The 17,853-nt window shown below is 38.1% G+C and overlaps 1 protein-coding gene across 1 annotated transcript in view; it reads right to left on the bottom strand.

Moving 5' to 3' along the window:
* Positions 1 to 1,707: 1,707 nt before the first annotated feature.
* LOC126075564 (olfactory receptor 6C1-like) overlaps positions 1,708 to 17,853 on the bottom strand; it is a 79,050-nt gene continuing 62,904 nt past the window's right edge. Inside the window, exon 2 of the mRNA XM_049883404.1 lies at positions 1,708 to 2,033. Coding sequence (XP_049739361.1) covers positions 1,708 to 2,033 — 326 coding nt within the window. The remainder of the gene's footprint in view (positions 2,034 to 17,853) is intronic.

Genomic DNA, 17,853 nt, shown 5'->3' with positions numbered 1-17,853 from the left:
GGTCTCTATGAGTTGGAGTTGACCCAACGGCAGCAAGTTTTTGTCACCTCTCTAGAGTTCTTGAGGTGTGTTGAAGGTTAAATTGCTCAGTTGCTAAGCAAAAGGTTGGAGGTTTGAATCTACCCAGAGACACCTTGGAAGATAGGCTTGGTGATCTACTTCTAAAACAAATCAGCCACTGAAATCCCTATGGAGCACAGTTCGACTTTGACACACATGGGGTCACCATGAGTCAGAGTCAACTTGATGGCAACTGGTTTTAATCACGTACCTAACTTTTCTCCAGATTGTAAGAATGGCACAGGACCAGGCAGTGTTTCATTCTGTTGTGCATAGGGTTGCTATGAGTCGGAACTGAATCGACGGCACCTAACAACAACAACTTTTCTCCGGTTCTCCTAATATTTCATTTTTAATTTAAACAGATATATCTTGTACATTCTTAACTATAAGCTAGTAGGGTACCTGTTGAATAATAATATTTTAAATTACACCCAAGTTATTCTGAGGACAATCAGTATCTACGTCTTAAGCCAATAAAATATAGTTCAGCTACCTGGCTTCATTCTTCTTTGAAAGTGGAGAGAGAGCTTCAATTACAAATATTCTTCAGTAATACATTCAAACTTCAAAAATCAAATGTAACACATTAAAATGGTTAAAGACACAAATATTTTAAGATTTTATTGTGGAAACTTGAAATAACATGATTCTACTAATAATTTCAGTGTACGTTGCTAATAAATTCCAGTGATGTTTTATCATCCTTTATAGATCACTCCCCCAGCAAGATGTCTGATTTTTACTGAGTTCCATCCATATAATTGAGTTATTATTCTGTAAATTGAATTACCTCTGAGTCAGAAAATGTAGTCATTTCAGGTATCTAATAATATGTATGTATGTATTCAAACCCTTTTTAAACAATGGAATTGTGTATATGGTAATTATGAAGTTCTGAAACATGGGGGCTATTTGACAGTTTTCCCTAAGCAAGTACGTATTGATAAGCATTTTATAAATTGATAAATTATATGATCCAGAAATTTTTTAACTGGGTAATGAAAAATATTTTTTGATTTCTATAGAATATATTTAACTATGCTATTCCTTTAGCGGTACTGTTATTCACGCAGTTACTAATGGGTTACAATTTGGAAAAGACTGCATCTGAAATATTCTAAAAAGACTGTCACTAAATTATGTTTATAGTTTTTTTTTTTATATTCAATTAAAAATAATGTTAAATGTGATTTTTGATCTGAAATTCTAGAAATAGTATGTTCCTGGGAAAATCTTAAAATGCATTTCTCACACTCACGCTCTTGCTCTGTTTTTTGGAGAATTATTGTGAAAGAACTTGAAATTAAAAAAAGAAATGTTTAAAAAAAGATCAGTCCCATAGTTGTGGAATAGAAAGACAAGCCCAAGAGAAGTGCAGGAGAGAAGGACTGAAATTTGAATGAGAAAATATGCAGTTTCTACTCATATGTATCTATATCTTCGAACTAACTTGTCAATTATTGGTCACAAAAGTGTAAGCAATTAAAAATAATTCTAGGCAGGCCATGTGGGTTTTAATTGTCTTTTGAGAGGCACTTTTTAAAAATTTAATTGTTCTTCATTATGCCTCTAATTTGTGGCGGCACCTTTATTTTTTCACTTGCTTGAGAAAAATGCAGTCTTCCTTGCCATGTCCACGAAGGTTCACTTGACCTGCTGATTTCTTAGGCTGTAAATAAATGGGTGCAGCATGGGAGCTACTGAGGTGTTTAGCAGAGGTACTCCCTTGCTCAAAGACACTCTGCCTTTTGCTGACAGATTAACATACATGAAAATCCAGCTGCCATAAGAGATAGAGATGACAATCATGTGGGATGAACATGTGGAAAAGGCCTTTGTCCTCTGGCTAGTAGAAGGAATTCTCAGAATTGTTTGGATGATATATATGTAAGACAGAATTATTAATACCAAAGTGAACATTAGTGTAAACACAGCATGGGAAAACCCAGTTAACTCTAGGAATTTTATGTCTGAAAAAGAAAGGTATAATAAGGGGATTTGTTTCTCCATCTCATTAAAAAATGTCATTGGAATTTGGATCTGAATTGCATTAAATCTATAGATCACTTTTGGTAGAATAGACATTTTTACAATGTTAAGTCTTTCTATCCATGAGCTAGGTATGTTTTTCCACTTACGTAAGTCTCTTTTGTTTTCTTGCAGACGTTTTTTGTAGTTTTCTTTGTATAAGTCTTTTACGTCTCTGGTAAGATTTATCCCCTAAGTATTTTATCTTCTTGTGGGCTACTGTAAATGGTATTGATTTGGTGATTTCCTCTTCAATGTTCTTTTTGTTAGTGTAGAGGAATCCAAATGATTTGTGTATGTTTGTCTTGTATCCCAATACTCTGCTGAGTATCGGTGGTTTTCTTGAGAATTCCTTAGGGTTTTCTGTGTATAAGATAGTGTCACCTGCAAATAGAGATACTTTTACTTCTTCCTCGCCAATCTGGATGCCCTTTATTTCTTTATGTAGCCTAATTGCTCTGGCTAGGAACTGCAGAACAATGTTGAATAAAGAGTGGTGATAAAGGGCATCATTGTCTGGTTCCGGATCTCCAGGGGAATGCTTTCAGACTCTCTCCATTTAGGATGATGTTGGCTATTGGCTTTGTATAAATGTCCTTTATTATGATGAGGAATTTTCCTTCTATTGCTGTTTTGCTGAGAGTTTTTTTGTCATGAATGGATTTTGAACTTTGTCAAATGCCTTTTCTGAATCAATTGATAAAATCATGTGGTTCTTGTCTTTTGTTTTACTTATTTGATGGATTATATTAATTGTTTTTCTAATGTTGAACCATCCCTGCATACCTGGTATGAGTCCCACTTGGTCACAGTGCATTATTTTTTTGATGTGTTGTTGAATTCTATTGGCTAGAATTTTGTTGAGGATTTTTGCATCTAAGTTCATGAGAGATACAGGTCTGTCATCTTTTTTTGTGACGTCTTTACCCGGTTTCGTTATCAGGTATATGCTGCTTCATAGTATGAGTTTGGGAGTATTCTGCCCTTTTCTATGCTCCGAAATACCTTTAGTATTAGTACTGTTAACTCTTCTCTGAAAGTTTTGTAGAACTCTGCAGTGAAGCCATCCAGGCCACGGCTTTTTTTTTGTTGGGAGTTTTTTGATTATCTTTTCAATCTCTTCTTTTGTTATGGGTCTATTTAGTTGGACTATCTCTGTTTGTGTTAGTTTAGGTAGGCAGTGTGTTTCTAGGAATTCATCCATTTCTTCTAGGTTTTCAAATTTGTTAGAGTCCAATTTTTCATAGTAATCTGATATGATTCTTGTAAGTTCAGTTGGGTCTGATGTAACATCGCGCATTTCATTTCTTATTTGGGTTATTTGCTTCCTCTCTTGTTTTTCTTTTGTCAGTTTGGCCATTGGTTTATCAATGTTGTTAATGTTTTCAAAGAACCCACTTTTGGTCTTGTTAAGTTTTTCAATTGTTTTTCGTTTTTCTAGTTCATTTAATTCTGCTCTGATTTTTTATGATTCGTTTTCTTCTGGTGCCTGAGGGTTTCTTTGGTTGCTCCCTTTCTATTTATTCAAGTAGTAGGGATAATTCTTTGATTTTGGCCCTTTCTTCTTTTTGTTTGTGTGCATTTATTGATATAAATTGACCTTGGAGAACTGCTTTCGCTGTGTCCCATAGGTTGATGGGAAGTGTTTTCATTCTCATTGTATTCTTTGAATTCTTTTATTCCATCCTTAATATCTTCTATAATCCAGTCTTTTTTGAACAGGATATTGTACAGTTTCCAAGTGTTTGATTTCTTTTCCCTGCTTTTACTGTTATTGATTTCTACTTTTATGGCCTTATGGTCAGAGAAGATGCTTTGTAATATTGCAATGTTTTGGATTCTGCTAATGTTTGTTTTATGACCTAATATGTGTTCTATTCTAGAGAATGTTCCATGTGCACTAGAAAAGAAAGTATTCTTGGTTTGCTGTTGAGTGGAGTGTTCTGTATATGTCTATGAGGTCAAGTTAGTTGATTGTGACATTTAGATCTTTTGTGCCTTTACTGAGCTTCTTTCTGAATGTCCTGTCCTTCACCGAAAGTGGTGTGTTGAAGTCTGCTACTATTATCATGGAGCTGTCTATCTCATCTTTGTTATTCATAAAAATTAAATAAACCCCCAAATTTGAGGTAGATAGGTCCAATATAAAAAAATAATTAGCATTTTTTGAGGCAACTCATTTGAGGGGCAATGCTAAGCCTTTCTGTACTTTAGATATAAGTTATATAACTCTGTGATTAAGTTTGAAGAAACTCACACAGACAGAAGTTGAGCAACATAAACAAGATCATACAGCTAATAAGCAGTAGAACTAGAATTCTGACTGCCTTTGTCTAAAACCAAAACATGTGCTATTAATTAAATAGAAGACTGTAATACCTATAATTAATGAGAAAGACCAAACTCAAAGACAATAAATTCCTCAAAATTAGTAGATAAATAAATTATTATGATAAACATAAAATGGAAACGTACTAATTTTTCACAATCCTTAATATACAGAAAGAAACAACAATACCAATTTATTCTATTCAATCGGACAAAAAGCTAAGCTATGAATGAGACAAAGATAATTTTCATGGACTTCATCTTTGTAGTCTTACCTCTGTTTGTCACACAAATACATCGTACTGGCTGGTTGAAAATATATATATATATATACGCAACTGTTTCTGATTTAGGCCAAGAAATCCAGCATTTCTAAATATACTTCTCTCCTAATACATTTGAAAAGCACTGGTGGCATAGTGGTTAAGTGCTGCGGCTGCTAATCAAAAGGCTGGTAGTTCAAATCCACCAGGTACTCCTTGGAAACTCTATGGGGCAGCTCTACACTATCCTATAGGGTTGCTATGACTCAAAATCAACTCAACAGCAATGGGTTCAGTTCAGTTAATGCATTTGAGATTATTTTAGTCATATAGCTAATATTCTTTGACATATTTCCCATTGTAGCCATGGGGAGCAAAATAGTAAAGAGAAGAAAGGTAAAGAGTTACTGCGAACCTTTATGGACATGGTTTTTATATGGATTTTAATGTGTTTAAACCATATAGTGTTTTCTCTACCATATCTTCCCCAGGCTCATGGTAATTACTACAGAGAATTAAATGTGCCAACAAAAGCCAAGGAAAAATACACTAAGGGTTATAAAAATGTTATCAACATTAGTACTGAATTGGAGCAGGAACCTTGAGGCACAATGTCCAAAGAGACACAACAGGCATGGGAAGGTCACTATTGTGCGGAATATTTTGCATTCTTCCTAAATGAGAAGATATCTAAATATAGGAAGAATTTAGGCAAGGGTTCCTGAATTCCCTAAACCTGGATTTCTCTGAAAAACAGTTTTTTTTTTTTCCTTGCCAAATAAGATACTGGAAAGACTTTAATGTGTAAACAATCAATTTTCCTCCTCATCTAATAAAATGTCTTCATAAAAGACTCCCTATTAAGTATCAAATGATTGTTTAAAATATTGAATATAGAACAATAAAGGAAGAATTAAATACAGTTCATTACTCAGGGAGTTTTCAGTTGGCAGGTATGAGAAGATTTAAATTAAATGCTAATCAAACTCTCAAATTACCTCCAAGAATTTCTTGAAATCATTTTCCTATAACTCTAATAGCACTAATTGCTGAGGAGGATCTACGTCAAGCAGGTTCATTTTTATGATTGTTATGCTGAGTGTCTTAGTACTTAACCAAAGCATGATGTTGTTAGTTACCTTCAAGTTGACTCCTCATAGCGACGCCATGTGTACAGAGCCCAACTGCCTCTTATTTTTTATCAGAGAGAAAACCAGATCCTGGTCTGCATTAGTATTCTTTTTGATACCAGGATGCTTTAAACAATTATAAATAAAGCTATCAAATCTTAGCCAACTTTGACCACAAAAAATAAAATTGCTTTTCCACAAACCTTCTACAACTTTTCATATCCACTCAGGATTTGTCTGATATTCTCTTATTTGGGAACAACCAGTTATCTTACTTTAGGTAAAAATTACTTTTTCCTTAACAAAAACTCATACTGCATACCTTGCAAGCTTATGCTATTTTTTTTTGCAAGTTGTATGCCCATGTAAATAACATGCACAAACATATAAATTGTGTAAATGACCAGAATATGAAAAAAGTTCTAACATAGCATGTCCTTGCATATATTCAGCAGGTGTGTAGACTTTTCCAGAACTGCATTTTGGCCTCATTCACCCTAAATCCATAGCATGAAAATGTTACTTTTGATTGTACATTAAAGGCACAAGCCTTGGTCAAGAAGTCATGGATCTAGTTTGGAAGTGCCCAAGTAATCTGAAAATAAACAATTGAAACTGTGCATTTGCTCTAGGGTAGTGGCAGCCAGGCCTGAGAATGGGGGAGTTCCATGTAACCTATCTGTCCCCAGGTACATCGCAAAAGAGATGGGTGGATTCAATACTGGAGGTGGGGCCAAGATGGCGGACTACGTAGATGCTACCTCGGATCCCTCTTGCAACAAAGACTCAGAAAAACAAGTGAATCGATCACATACATAACAATCTACGAACCCTGAACAACAAACACAGATTTAGAGATGCAGAACGAACAAATACGGGGAAGCAGCAATTGTTTTCAGAGCCTGGAGCCAGCGTACCAGTCAGGTAAGCTCTGGCGCCAGACTTAGGGCAGAGCCCAGGGGAGCAGACGGCACAAAAAAGGGGCCCAGCCCTAGCCCCCGAACTCACTCCGGGAGGAGGCCCAGCCGGTTCGCGCAGGTGGCGTGGCGATGCAGCCGGTGGGAGAAGTCCCTGGGAGGCAGTGACTGGTCTTGGAGCGGAGAGAGCAGCGTCCCAGCCGGGGAACCATCCCGCCGGAATTTCGACTGGGCGCAGGCATGGCATAAGCACGGACAGCTGCTCCACTCCCCTGAAATAACCCCGGGAGGGGGCCCAGCCGGTTTGTGAGGGCAGCGTGGCAACGCACCTGGTGGGAGAAGTCCCCGGGAGGCAGCGACTGGTCTTGGAGTGGGGAGAGTAGCGTCCCAGCTGGGACACGCGGTCACGGCACAAGCACAGGGAGCTGCTCCATTCACCTGAAATAACCCCGGGAGGGGGCCCAGCCGGTTCGTGGGGGCGGCACGGCGACATGGCTGCTGGGACGAGAAGTCCCCTGGAGGCAGTGACTGATTTTGGAGTCCAGAGTGCACTGTCCCAGTAGGGGAACCTTGACGTTGGGCGTGGGGCTGGCAGCAGAAGATCTGACCGTGACTTCAGCGAGCCAGACCCCCCAGGGGCAATCTCCACACAGCCAGCACACATAGGCGACGCGCCCCATGGGAATCTCAGATATAGTAGTCATTCCAAGCAAGACAAGCAACTCTGGCTATATTCTGAGGTGCTACTCTCCTATCTCTCTGATCCCTCCTCCACCCTCCCCAGGTGGCTTCATTAACATCTGAATTGCCTGAGCCAGAGGGAGAACTCTGATAGGGATCTGACTGCATTTTTTTTTAGCGGATTTTCTGGAAAAACTAGTTTCCCAGTGATGGCTCAGAGACAGCAGTCCATATCAAACCACATAAAGAAGCAGACCATGACAGCTTCTCCAATCCCCCAGACAAAAGAATCTAAATCTTTCCCAAATGAAGATACAATCCTGGAATTGTCAGATACAGAATATAAAAAACTAATTTACAGAATGCTTCAAGACATCACAAACGAAATAAGGCAAACTGCAGAAAAAGCCAAGGAACACACTGATAAAACAGTTGAAGAACTCAAAAAGATTATACAAGATCAGAGTGAAAAAATTAATAAGTTGCAAGAATCCATAGAGAGACAGCATGTAGAAATCCAAAAGATTAACAATAAAATTACAGAATTAGACAATGCAATAGGAAGTCAGAGGAGCAGACTCGAGCAATTAGAATGCAGACTGGGACATCTGGAGGACCAGGGAATCAACACCAACATTTAAAAAAAAAAAAACATAGCTGAAAAAAAATCAGATAAAAGAATTAAAAACAATGAAGAAACCCTAAGAATTATGTGGGACTCTATCAAGAAGGATAACTTGTGAGTGATTCGAGTCCCAGAACAGGGAGGGGGGACAGAAAACACAGAGAAAATAGTTGAAGAACTCCTGACACAAAACTTCCCTGACATCATGAAAGATGAAAGGATATCTATCCAAGATGCTCATCGAACCCCATTTAAGATTGATCCAAAAAGAAAAACACCAAGACATATTATCATCAAACTTGCCAAAACCAAAGACAAACAGAAAATTTTAAAAGCAGCCAGGGAGAAAAGAAAGGTCTCCTTCAAGGGAGAATCAATAAGAATAAGTTCAGACTACTCAGCAAAAACCATGCAGGCAAGAAGGGAATGGGACGACATATACAGAGCACTGAAGGAGAAAAACTGCCAGCCAAGGATCATATATCCAGCAAAACTCTCTCTGAATTATGAAGGCGAAATTAAGATATTTACAGACAAACACAAGTTTAGAGAATTTGCAAAAACCAAACCAAAGCTACAAGAAATACTAAAGGATATTGTTTGGTCAGAGAACCAATAATATCAGATATCAGCACAACACAAGGTCACAAAACAGAACGTCCTGATATCAACTCAAATAGGGAAATCACAAAAACAAACAAATTAAGATTAATTAAAAAAAAAATACACATAACAGGGAATCATGGAAGTCAATAGGTAAAAGACCACAATAATCAAAAAGAGGGCCTAACTACAGGAGGCATTGAACTGCCATATGGAGAGTGATACAAGGCGTTATAGAAAAATACAAGTTAGGTTTTTACTTAGAAAAATAGGGGTAAATAATAAGGTAACCACAAAAAGGTATAACAACTCCATAACTCAAGATAAAAGCCAAGAAAAACGTAACGACTCAACTAACATAAAGTCAAACACTATGAAAATGAGGATCTCACAATTTACTAAGAAAAAGTCTCAGCACAAAAAAGTGGAAAAATGAACTTGTCAACAACACACATAAAAAGGCATCAAAATGACAGCACTAAAAACTTATTTATCTATAATTACCCTGAATGTAAATGGACTAAATGCACCAATAAAGAGACAGAGAGTCACGGACTGGATAAAGAAACAAGATCCATCTATATGCTGCCTACAAGAGACACACCTTAGACTTAGAGACAAACAAACTAAAACTCAAAGGATGGAAAAAAATATATCAAGCAAACAATAAGCAAAAAAGAAGAGGAGTAGCAATATTAATTTCTGACAAAATAGACTTTAGACTTAAATCCACCACAAAGGATAAAGAAGGACACTATATAATGATAAAAGGGACAATTGATCAGGAAGACTTAACCATATTAAATATTTATGCATCCAATGACAGGGCTCCAAGATACATAAATCAAATTTTAACAGAATTGAAAAGTGAGATAGACACCTCCACAATTATAGTAGGAGACTTCAACACACCACTTTCAGAGAAGGACAGGGCATCCAGTAAGAAGCTCAATAGAGACCCGGAAGACCTACTTACAACAATCAACCAACTTGACCTCATTGACTTATACAGAACTCTCCACCCAACTGCTGCAAAGTATACTTTATTTTCTAGCGCACATGGAACATTCTCTAGAATAGACCACATATTAGGTCATAAAACAAACCTTTGCAGAGTCCAAAGCATCGAAATATTACAAAGCATCTTCTCAGACCACAAGGCAATAAAACTAGAAATCAATAGCAGAAAAACTAGGGAAAAGAAACCAAATACTTGGAAACTGAACAATACCCACCTGAAAAAAGACTGGGTTATAGAAGACATCAAGGAGGGAATAAGGAAATTCATAGAATGCAACGAGAATGAAAATACTTCCTATCAAAACCTCTGGGACACAGCAAAAGCAGTGCTCAGAGGCCAATTTATATCAATAAATGCACACATCCAAAAAGAAGAAAGAGCCAAAATCAGAGAACTGTCCCGACAACTTGAACAAATAGAAAATGAGCAACAAAAGAACCCATCAGCCACCAGAAGAAAACAAATAATAAAAATTAGAGCTGAACTAAATGAATTAGAGAACAGAAAAACAATTGAAAGAATTAACAAAGCCAAAAGCTGGTTCTTTGAAAAAATTAACAAAATTGATAAACCACTGGCTAGACTGACTGAAGAAATACAGGAAAGGAAACAAATAACCCGAATAAGAAACGAGAAGGACCACATCACAACAGAACCAAATGAAATTAAAAGAATCATTTCAGATTACTACGAAAAATTGTACTCTAACAAATTTGCAAACCTAGAAGAAATGGATGAATTCCTGGAAAAACACTACCTACCTAAACTAACACATTCAGAAGTAGAACAACCAAAAAGACCCATAACAAAAAAAGAGATTGAAACGGTAAGCAAAAAACTCCCAACAAAAAAAGCCCTGGCCCGGACGGCTTCACTGCAGAGTTCTACCAAACTTTCAGAGAAGAGTTAACACCACTACTACTGAAGATATTTCAAAGCATAGAAAATGACGGAATACTACCCAACTCTTTCTATGAAGCCACCATCTCCCTGATACCAAAACCAGGTAAAGACATTACAAAAAAAGAAAATTATAGACCTATATCCCTGATGAACATAGATGCAAAAATCCTCAACAAAATTCTAGCCAATAGAATTCAACAACATATCAAAAAAATAATTCACCATGATCAAGTGGGATTTATACCAGATAGGCAAGGCTGGTTTAATATCAGAAAAACAATTAATGTAATCCATCACATAAATAAAACAAAAGACAAAAACCACATGATCTTATCAATTGATGCAGAAAAGGCATTTGACAAAGTCCAACGCCCATTTATGATAAAAACTCTTACCAAAATAGGAATTGAAGGAAAATTCCTCAACATAATAAAGGGCATCTATGCAAAGCCAACAGCCAATATCACTCTAAATGGAGAGAACCTGAAAGCATTTCCCTTGAGAACGGGAACCAGACAAGGATGCCCTTTATCACCGCTCTTATTCAACATCGTGCTTGAAGTCCTAGCCAGGGCAATTAGGCTAGACAAAGAAATAAAGGGTATCTGGATTGGCAAGGAGGAAGTAAAGTTATCACTATTTGCAGATGACATGATCTTATATACAGAAAACCCTAAGGAATCCTCCAGAAAACTACTGAAACTAATAGAAGAGTTTGGCAGAGTCTCAGGTTATAAAATAAACATACAAAAATCACTTGGATTCCTCTACATCAACAAAAAAACACCGAAGAGGAAATAACTAAATCAATACCATTCACAGTAGCCCCCAAGAAGATAAAATACTTAGGAATAAATCTTACCAAGGATGTAAAAGACCTATACAAAGAAAACTACAAAGCTCTACTACAAGAAATTCAAAAGGACATACTGAAGTGGAAAAACATACCTTGCTCATGGATAGGAAGACTTAACATAGCAAAAATGTCTATTCTACCAAAAGCCATCTATACATATAACACACTTCCGATCCAAATTCCAATGTCATATTTTAAGGGGATAGAGAAACAAATCACTAATTTCATATGGAAGGGAAAGAAGCCCCGGATAAGCAAAGCATTACTGAAAAAGAAGAAGAAAGTGGGAGGCCTCACTCTACCTGATTTCAGAAGCTATTATACAGCCACAGTAGTCAAAACAGCCTGGTACTGGTACAACAACAGGCACATAGACCAATGGAACAGAATTGAGAACCCAGATATAAATCCATCCACGTATGAGCAGCTGATATTTGACAAAGGCCCAGTGTCAGTTAAGTGAGGAAAAGAGAGTCTTTTTAACCAATGGTGCTGGCATAACTGGATATCCATTTGCAAAAGAATGAAACAGGACCCATACCTCACACCATGCACAAAAACTAACTCCAAGTGGATCAAAGACCTAAACATAAAGACTAAAATGATAAAGATCATGGAAGAAAAAATAGGGACAACCCTAGGAGCCCTAATACAGGGCATAAACAGAATACAAAACATTACCAAAAATGATGAAGAGAAACCCGATAACTGGGAGCTCCTAAAAATCAAACACCTATGCTCATCTAAAGACTTCACCAAAAGAGTAAAAAGACCACCTACAGATTGGGAAAGAATTTTCAGCTATGACATCTTCGACCAGCACCTGATCTCTAAAATCTACATGATTCTGTCAAAACTCAACCACAAAAACACAAACAACCCAATCAAGAAGTGGGCAAAGGATATGAACACACATTTCACTAAAGAAGATATTCAGGCAGCCAAGAGATGCATGAGAAAATGCTCTCGATCATTAGCCATTAGAGAAATGCAAATTCAAACTATGATGAGATTCCATCTCACACCAACAAGGCTGGCATTAATCCAAAAAACACAAAACAATCAATGTTGGAGAGGTTGTGGAGAGATTGGAACTCTTACACACTGCTGGTGGGAATGTAAAATGGTACAACCACTTTGGAAATCTATCTGGCGTTATCTTAAACAGTTAGAAAGAGAACTACCATACAACCCAGAAATCCCACTCCTCGGAATATACCCTAGAGAAACAAGAGCCTTCACACAAACAGATATTTGCATACCCATGTTTATTGCAGCTCTGTTTACAATAGCAAAAAGCTGGAAGCAACCAAGGTGTCCATCAACGGATGAATGGGTAAATAAATTGTGGTATATTCACACAATGGAATCCTATGCATCGATAAAGAACAGTGACGAATCTGTGAAACTTTTCATAACATGGAGGAACCTGGAAGGCATTACGCTGAGCGAAATCAGTCAGAGGCAAAAGGACAAGTATTGTATAAGACCACTATTATAAGATCTTGAGAAATAGTAAAAACTGAGAAGAACACATACTTTTGTGGTTACGAGGGGGGGAGGGAGGGAGAGGGTTTTTTATTGATTAATCAGTATATAAGAACTGCTTTAGGTGAAGGGAAGGACAACACTCAATACATGGAAGGTCAGCTCAGTTGGACTGGACCAAAAGCAAAGAAGTTTTCGGGATAAAATGAATGCTTCAAAGGTCAGCAGAGCAAGGGCGGGGGCCCGGGGACCGTGGTTTGAGGGGACTTCTAAGTCAATTGGCAAAACAATTCTATTATGAAAACATTCTGCATCCCACTTTGAAATGTGGCGTCTGGAGTCTTAAATGCTAACAAGCGGCCATCTAAGATGCATCAATTGGTCTCAACCCACCTGGAGCAAAGGAGAATGAAGAACACCAAGGTCACACAACAACTAAGAGCCCAAGAGACAGAAAGGGCCACATGAACCAGAGACCTACATCATCCTGAGACCAGAAGAACTAGTTGGTGCCCGGCCACAATCGATGACTGTCCTGACAGGGAGCACAACAGAGAACTCCTGAGGGAGCAGGAGATCAGTGGGATGCAGACCCCAAATTCTCATGAAAATACCATACTTAATGGTCTGACTGAGACTAGAGGAATCCCGGTGGCCATGGTCCCCAGACCTTCTGTTGTCACAGGACAGGAACCATCCCCGAAGACAACTCATCAGACATGAAAGGGACTGGTCAGTGGGTGGGAGAGAGATGCTGATGAAAAGTGAGCTTAATGTATCAGGTGGACACTTGAGATTGTGTTGGCATCTCTTGTCTGGAGGGGGATGGGAGGATAGAGAGAGAGAGAAGCTGGCAAAATTGTCACGAAAGGAGAGACTGAAAGGGCTGACTCAATAGAGGGAGAGCAAGTGGGAGTACGGAGTAAGATGTATGTAAACTTATATGTGACAGACTGGATTTGTAAACGTTCACTTGAAGCTTAATAAACGCTAATAAAAAAAAAAAAGACAGAGATGGGCGGAGGGCTGTCAACAGGGCTGCCACAGCCTGAGCATGGGCTGGTCCTGTGGCTGTTGGGGCCATTACCTGCACACACAAGGGTCCCACGGTGCCAGCCCCACCAGAAGCCTGGGTGGGAAGACAGTGCAAGTGCCCTCTCTGACTGCCCCAGCCTAGAGGGCCCTTGGAGTCCTCACAGGTGGGAGATTCAAATGGCCAGCAAGCGGCAGCTAGCCAGCTGGACAGTGGGTCAGAATGCGGAAACTGCCCAGCTGAGTGGCCTCTCTGGCCCAGGGTACACAGACCCACATGCACCTGACCTGGGGCTGGCCGCCCTGGCGAAGGCTGTTTCTGGAATGGAAAAAATGATTTCTCCTGCAGTGGAGAAAGCTGTTTACAGAGCAGAGAAGGAATCCTGACAGGATATAGGCTGCTTTAGAAATTCAAGGGTAGGCTGGTAAATGTCTGTTGCTGGGAACCAAACATCCGTATCGATAGGCACCAAGATGAAGACTTGACATTAAGTCTATTGGACAGAAAAAAAAAAAGAAAATGAAGTCAACAACAAGTAAAATAAATAAATAAATAAGTAAAGAACACTTATGAAAATAATGTGCAGGGGTTGCCACCATGCAAAAACATACAAAGTGAGCGTTATTTGTATAAAATTATAGTCATCTCTCCAACAACTCTATGAGCTACCTACAGTTATTTCCTATTGATCAGAAGTATTTTTCTTTAGGTAGATTAAATACCTGAAAAAATTAATGTAATATAGATAACAGCCAAAGTAACATAAAGCAAGCAAAATGCATGAAACTATGATAAAAAGTGTGTGTATCAACTTGGTTAGGCCATGATTTCCAGTATCCTGTGGTTGTCCTCCATTTTGTGGCAGTAATTTTTTGTTGAAGGGATTAGGGTGGGATTGTAACACCACCCTTACTCAGATCCAATGTAAAGGTAGTTTCCTAGGGTGTGGCCTACACTACCTTTTATCTCTCAAGAGATAAAAGGAAAGAGAAGCAAGCAGAGAATTGGGGAACTCATACTACCAAGAAAGCAATGCTAGGAGCTGAGTGCGTCCTTTGGACCCAGGGTCCCTGTGCCTGAGAAACTCCCTGATCTTGGGAAGACTGACGACAAGAAACTTCCTCCAGAGCCTGCAGAGGGGGGAACCCTTCCCCTGGAGCTAACACCCTGAATTTGGACTTTTAGTGTACTTTACTGTGCGAAAATAAACTTCTCTTTGTTAAAGCCAACCACTTGTGGTATTTCTGCTATAGTAGCACTAGATGACTAAGATAACTGTTGAGAGTTCACCTTTCCAGAAATTTGGGTTTTAATTTGGGGGTCTAGAAATGACTTCCATGTTTTTGAAGATAGCAGAGAAAAATAACATTTGCTGATATTATTTGACATGATGACTTTGAATTAGGAAAATAGTTCAACATTCATCTTACAACACTTTTCAGAAGATTAATGTTATTATTAATTCTAATTTATAGGTGAGTGGAAAGTTTTGTGTCAGGGTTGTATCCTTTCACCATATATATTCAATCTGTTTGCTGAGCAAATAATATGAGAAGCTGGACTATATGAAGAAGAACAAGGCATCAGGGTTCAAGGAAGACTCATTAACAACCTGCCTTATGCAGATGACACAATCTTGCTTGCTGAAAGTGAAGAGGACTTGAAGTACTTACTAATGAAGATCAAAGACCACAGCCTTGAGTATGGATTGCACCTCAACATAAGGAAAACAAAAATCCTCACAAATGGACCAATGAGCAACATCATGATAAATGGAGAAAAGATTGAATTTGTCAAGGATTTCATTTTACTTGGATCCACAATCAATGCTCATGGAAGCAGCAGTCAAGAAATCAAAAGATGCATTGCTTTGGGCAAATCTGCTGCAAAGGACCTCTTTAAAGTGTTGAAAAGCAAAGATGTCACCTTGAAGACTAAGGTGCGCCTGACCCAAACCATGGTATTTTCAGTCACATCATATACATGTGAAAGCTGGACAGTGAATAAGGATGACCGAAGAAGAACTGACACCTTTGAATTATGGTGTTTGCAAAGAATAGTGAATATACCATGGACTGCCAGAAGAAAGAACAAATCTGTCTTGGAAGAGGTACAACCAGAATGCTCCTTAGAAGCAAGGATAGTGAGACTGCATCTTACATACTTTGGACATGTTGTCAGGAGGGATCAGTCCCTGGAGAAGGATATCATGATAGGTAAAGTACCGTGTCAGCGGAAAAGAGGAAGACCCTCAATGATAGGATTGACACAGCGGCTGCAACAATCAGCTCAAGCATAGGAGCGATTGTAAGGATATCGCAGGACCAGGCAGTGTTTCGTTCTGTGGTGTATAGGGTCGCTATGAATCAGAACCAATTCAACGGCACCTAACAACAACAACAACAATTTATAGTTGAAGCAACAGAGTAAAATACAGGTTGAGGGTTGTTCATTGTCACAGAAATTGTAGGTTTCAGAAATGGGATTTAAATTTATTTCTATCTGTCCCAAAAATCCAGACCGATAGAGTTACAATGCACTGATTTTCATATATAGTAGTTTATGAATAGAAGTTTATGCTAAATATTACAATAGTTAAGGGACTTTCTAATGTATCATAAATTCATTCAGGCTACACTTAATTATAACAGGCATCGAGGATAAAAATTTTACATAATTAAAATTTAACTTGATAAATGAAACATTTAAATCAGCCGATAGACCTGGTAATGTTACCTACTGACAAAAGTCGTAGGTAACAATGTCAGTTTCTCTGCCTTTTCTTCTAGCAAGATTATAGTACAATTCATAACGCTTGCTAAATATAGTTTCATTTTAACTCTAAAGTAAGTTAGAGCATATGATAAACCTTGTCTGCTTTGCCTGTCACCTTAGTTTTTGCTTTGATTATTCTTCTTGGTTATTGTCTTGTGTGTTATTATGGACTGCACTATTTCCTGAGTAAAAAGGGTAACTGGGAACAGGGCTGTGATGGTCTCCCAGCAGGGAAATCTCTCCAGTGAGACTTCCTGTAGCCTCATCCTGTATGTGGATCGTGACCTGGTCTTCTACTCAGTTTGCCTGTGTACTGACATATCTACTATTGTCCCAGGTCTGTTTGGAAGAAGCTATATCAAAGGCTACACCCAAGATTTCTAGGAGATGCCAGACAACTTCAAGTGTTCTGCCTATCCCATCTAGGAAACACTGGAATATAATTCCCAAAATAAATCCACATGTGAAACAAACCAAAAAACCAGTAACAATTAATACATATTGAAAACTACAAAACATTATCTTGTCGATAATAAAATAAATGATTACATACATAATATTTTGTTCCTATTTCAATATCCATATGTGGATAATAATAGGTAGAATAGGCCCCTCGTGGTGCAGTGGTTAAGCATTTGGTTGCTAACCAAAACTTTGGTAGTTTGAATCCACTAGCTGCTCCTTGGAAACCCTATGGGGCAGTTCTCTGTTCTCTAGGGTTGCTATGAGTCAGAATCGACGTCATGGAGATGGATTATAAGATTCTTCTGATATAATTGTTTTCTAATGTTTATATGTTCAGGGAAATTCTTTCAGACATTATTTCTACAAAAAAATTTTAAATCCCAACTAGGTAGCAGGCAAGTGCTGGCCATGGGATTAATAGAACATACCATCACTGACCTGTAGAACTTTAGGAGACAGATAAAAAGGTAAACATTTACATATACTTTTTTCTTTTTATAAAAGGATACGCCAAGGGTTATATCAATAGAAAAGGTGTAGTTGCTCACATTTATGGTAATCTGTGAAATAATCTCAGTAGGAATAATAAATACAATTAGGTGAATATTCTGGGCATAAAAAAAAAAAAAAACATTGCTGTCAAGTTGATTCTAACTGATAGCAACCCTATAGAA

Source organism: Elephas maximus, chromosome 4, assembly GCF_024166365.1.
Source record: "Elephas maximus indicus isolate mEleMax1 chromosome 4, mEleMax1 primary haplotype, whole genome shotgun sequence".
Classification (NCBI taxonomy): Eukaryota; Metazoa; Chordata; class Mammalia; order Proboscidea; family Elephantidae; genus Elephas; species Elephas maximus.
Note: the sequence above shows the minus strand (reverse complement) of the source record. Positions and strands in the feature narration are given on the sequence as shown.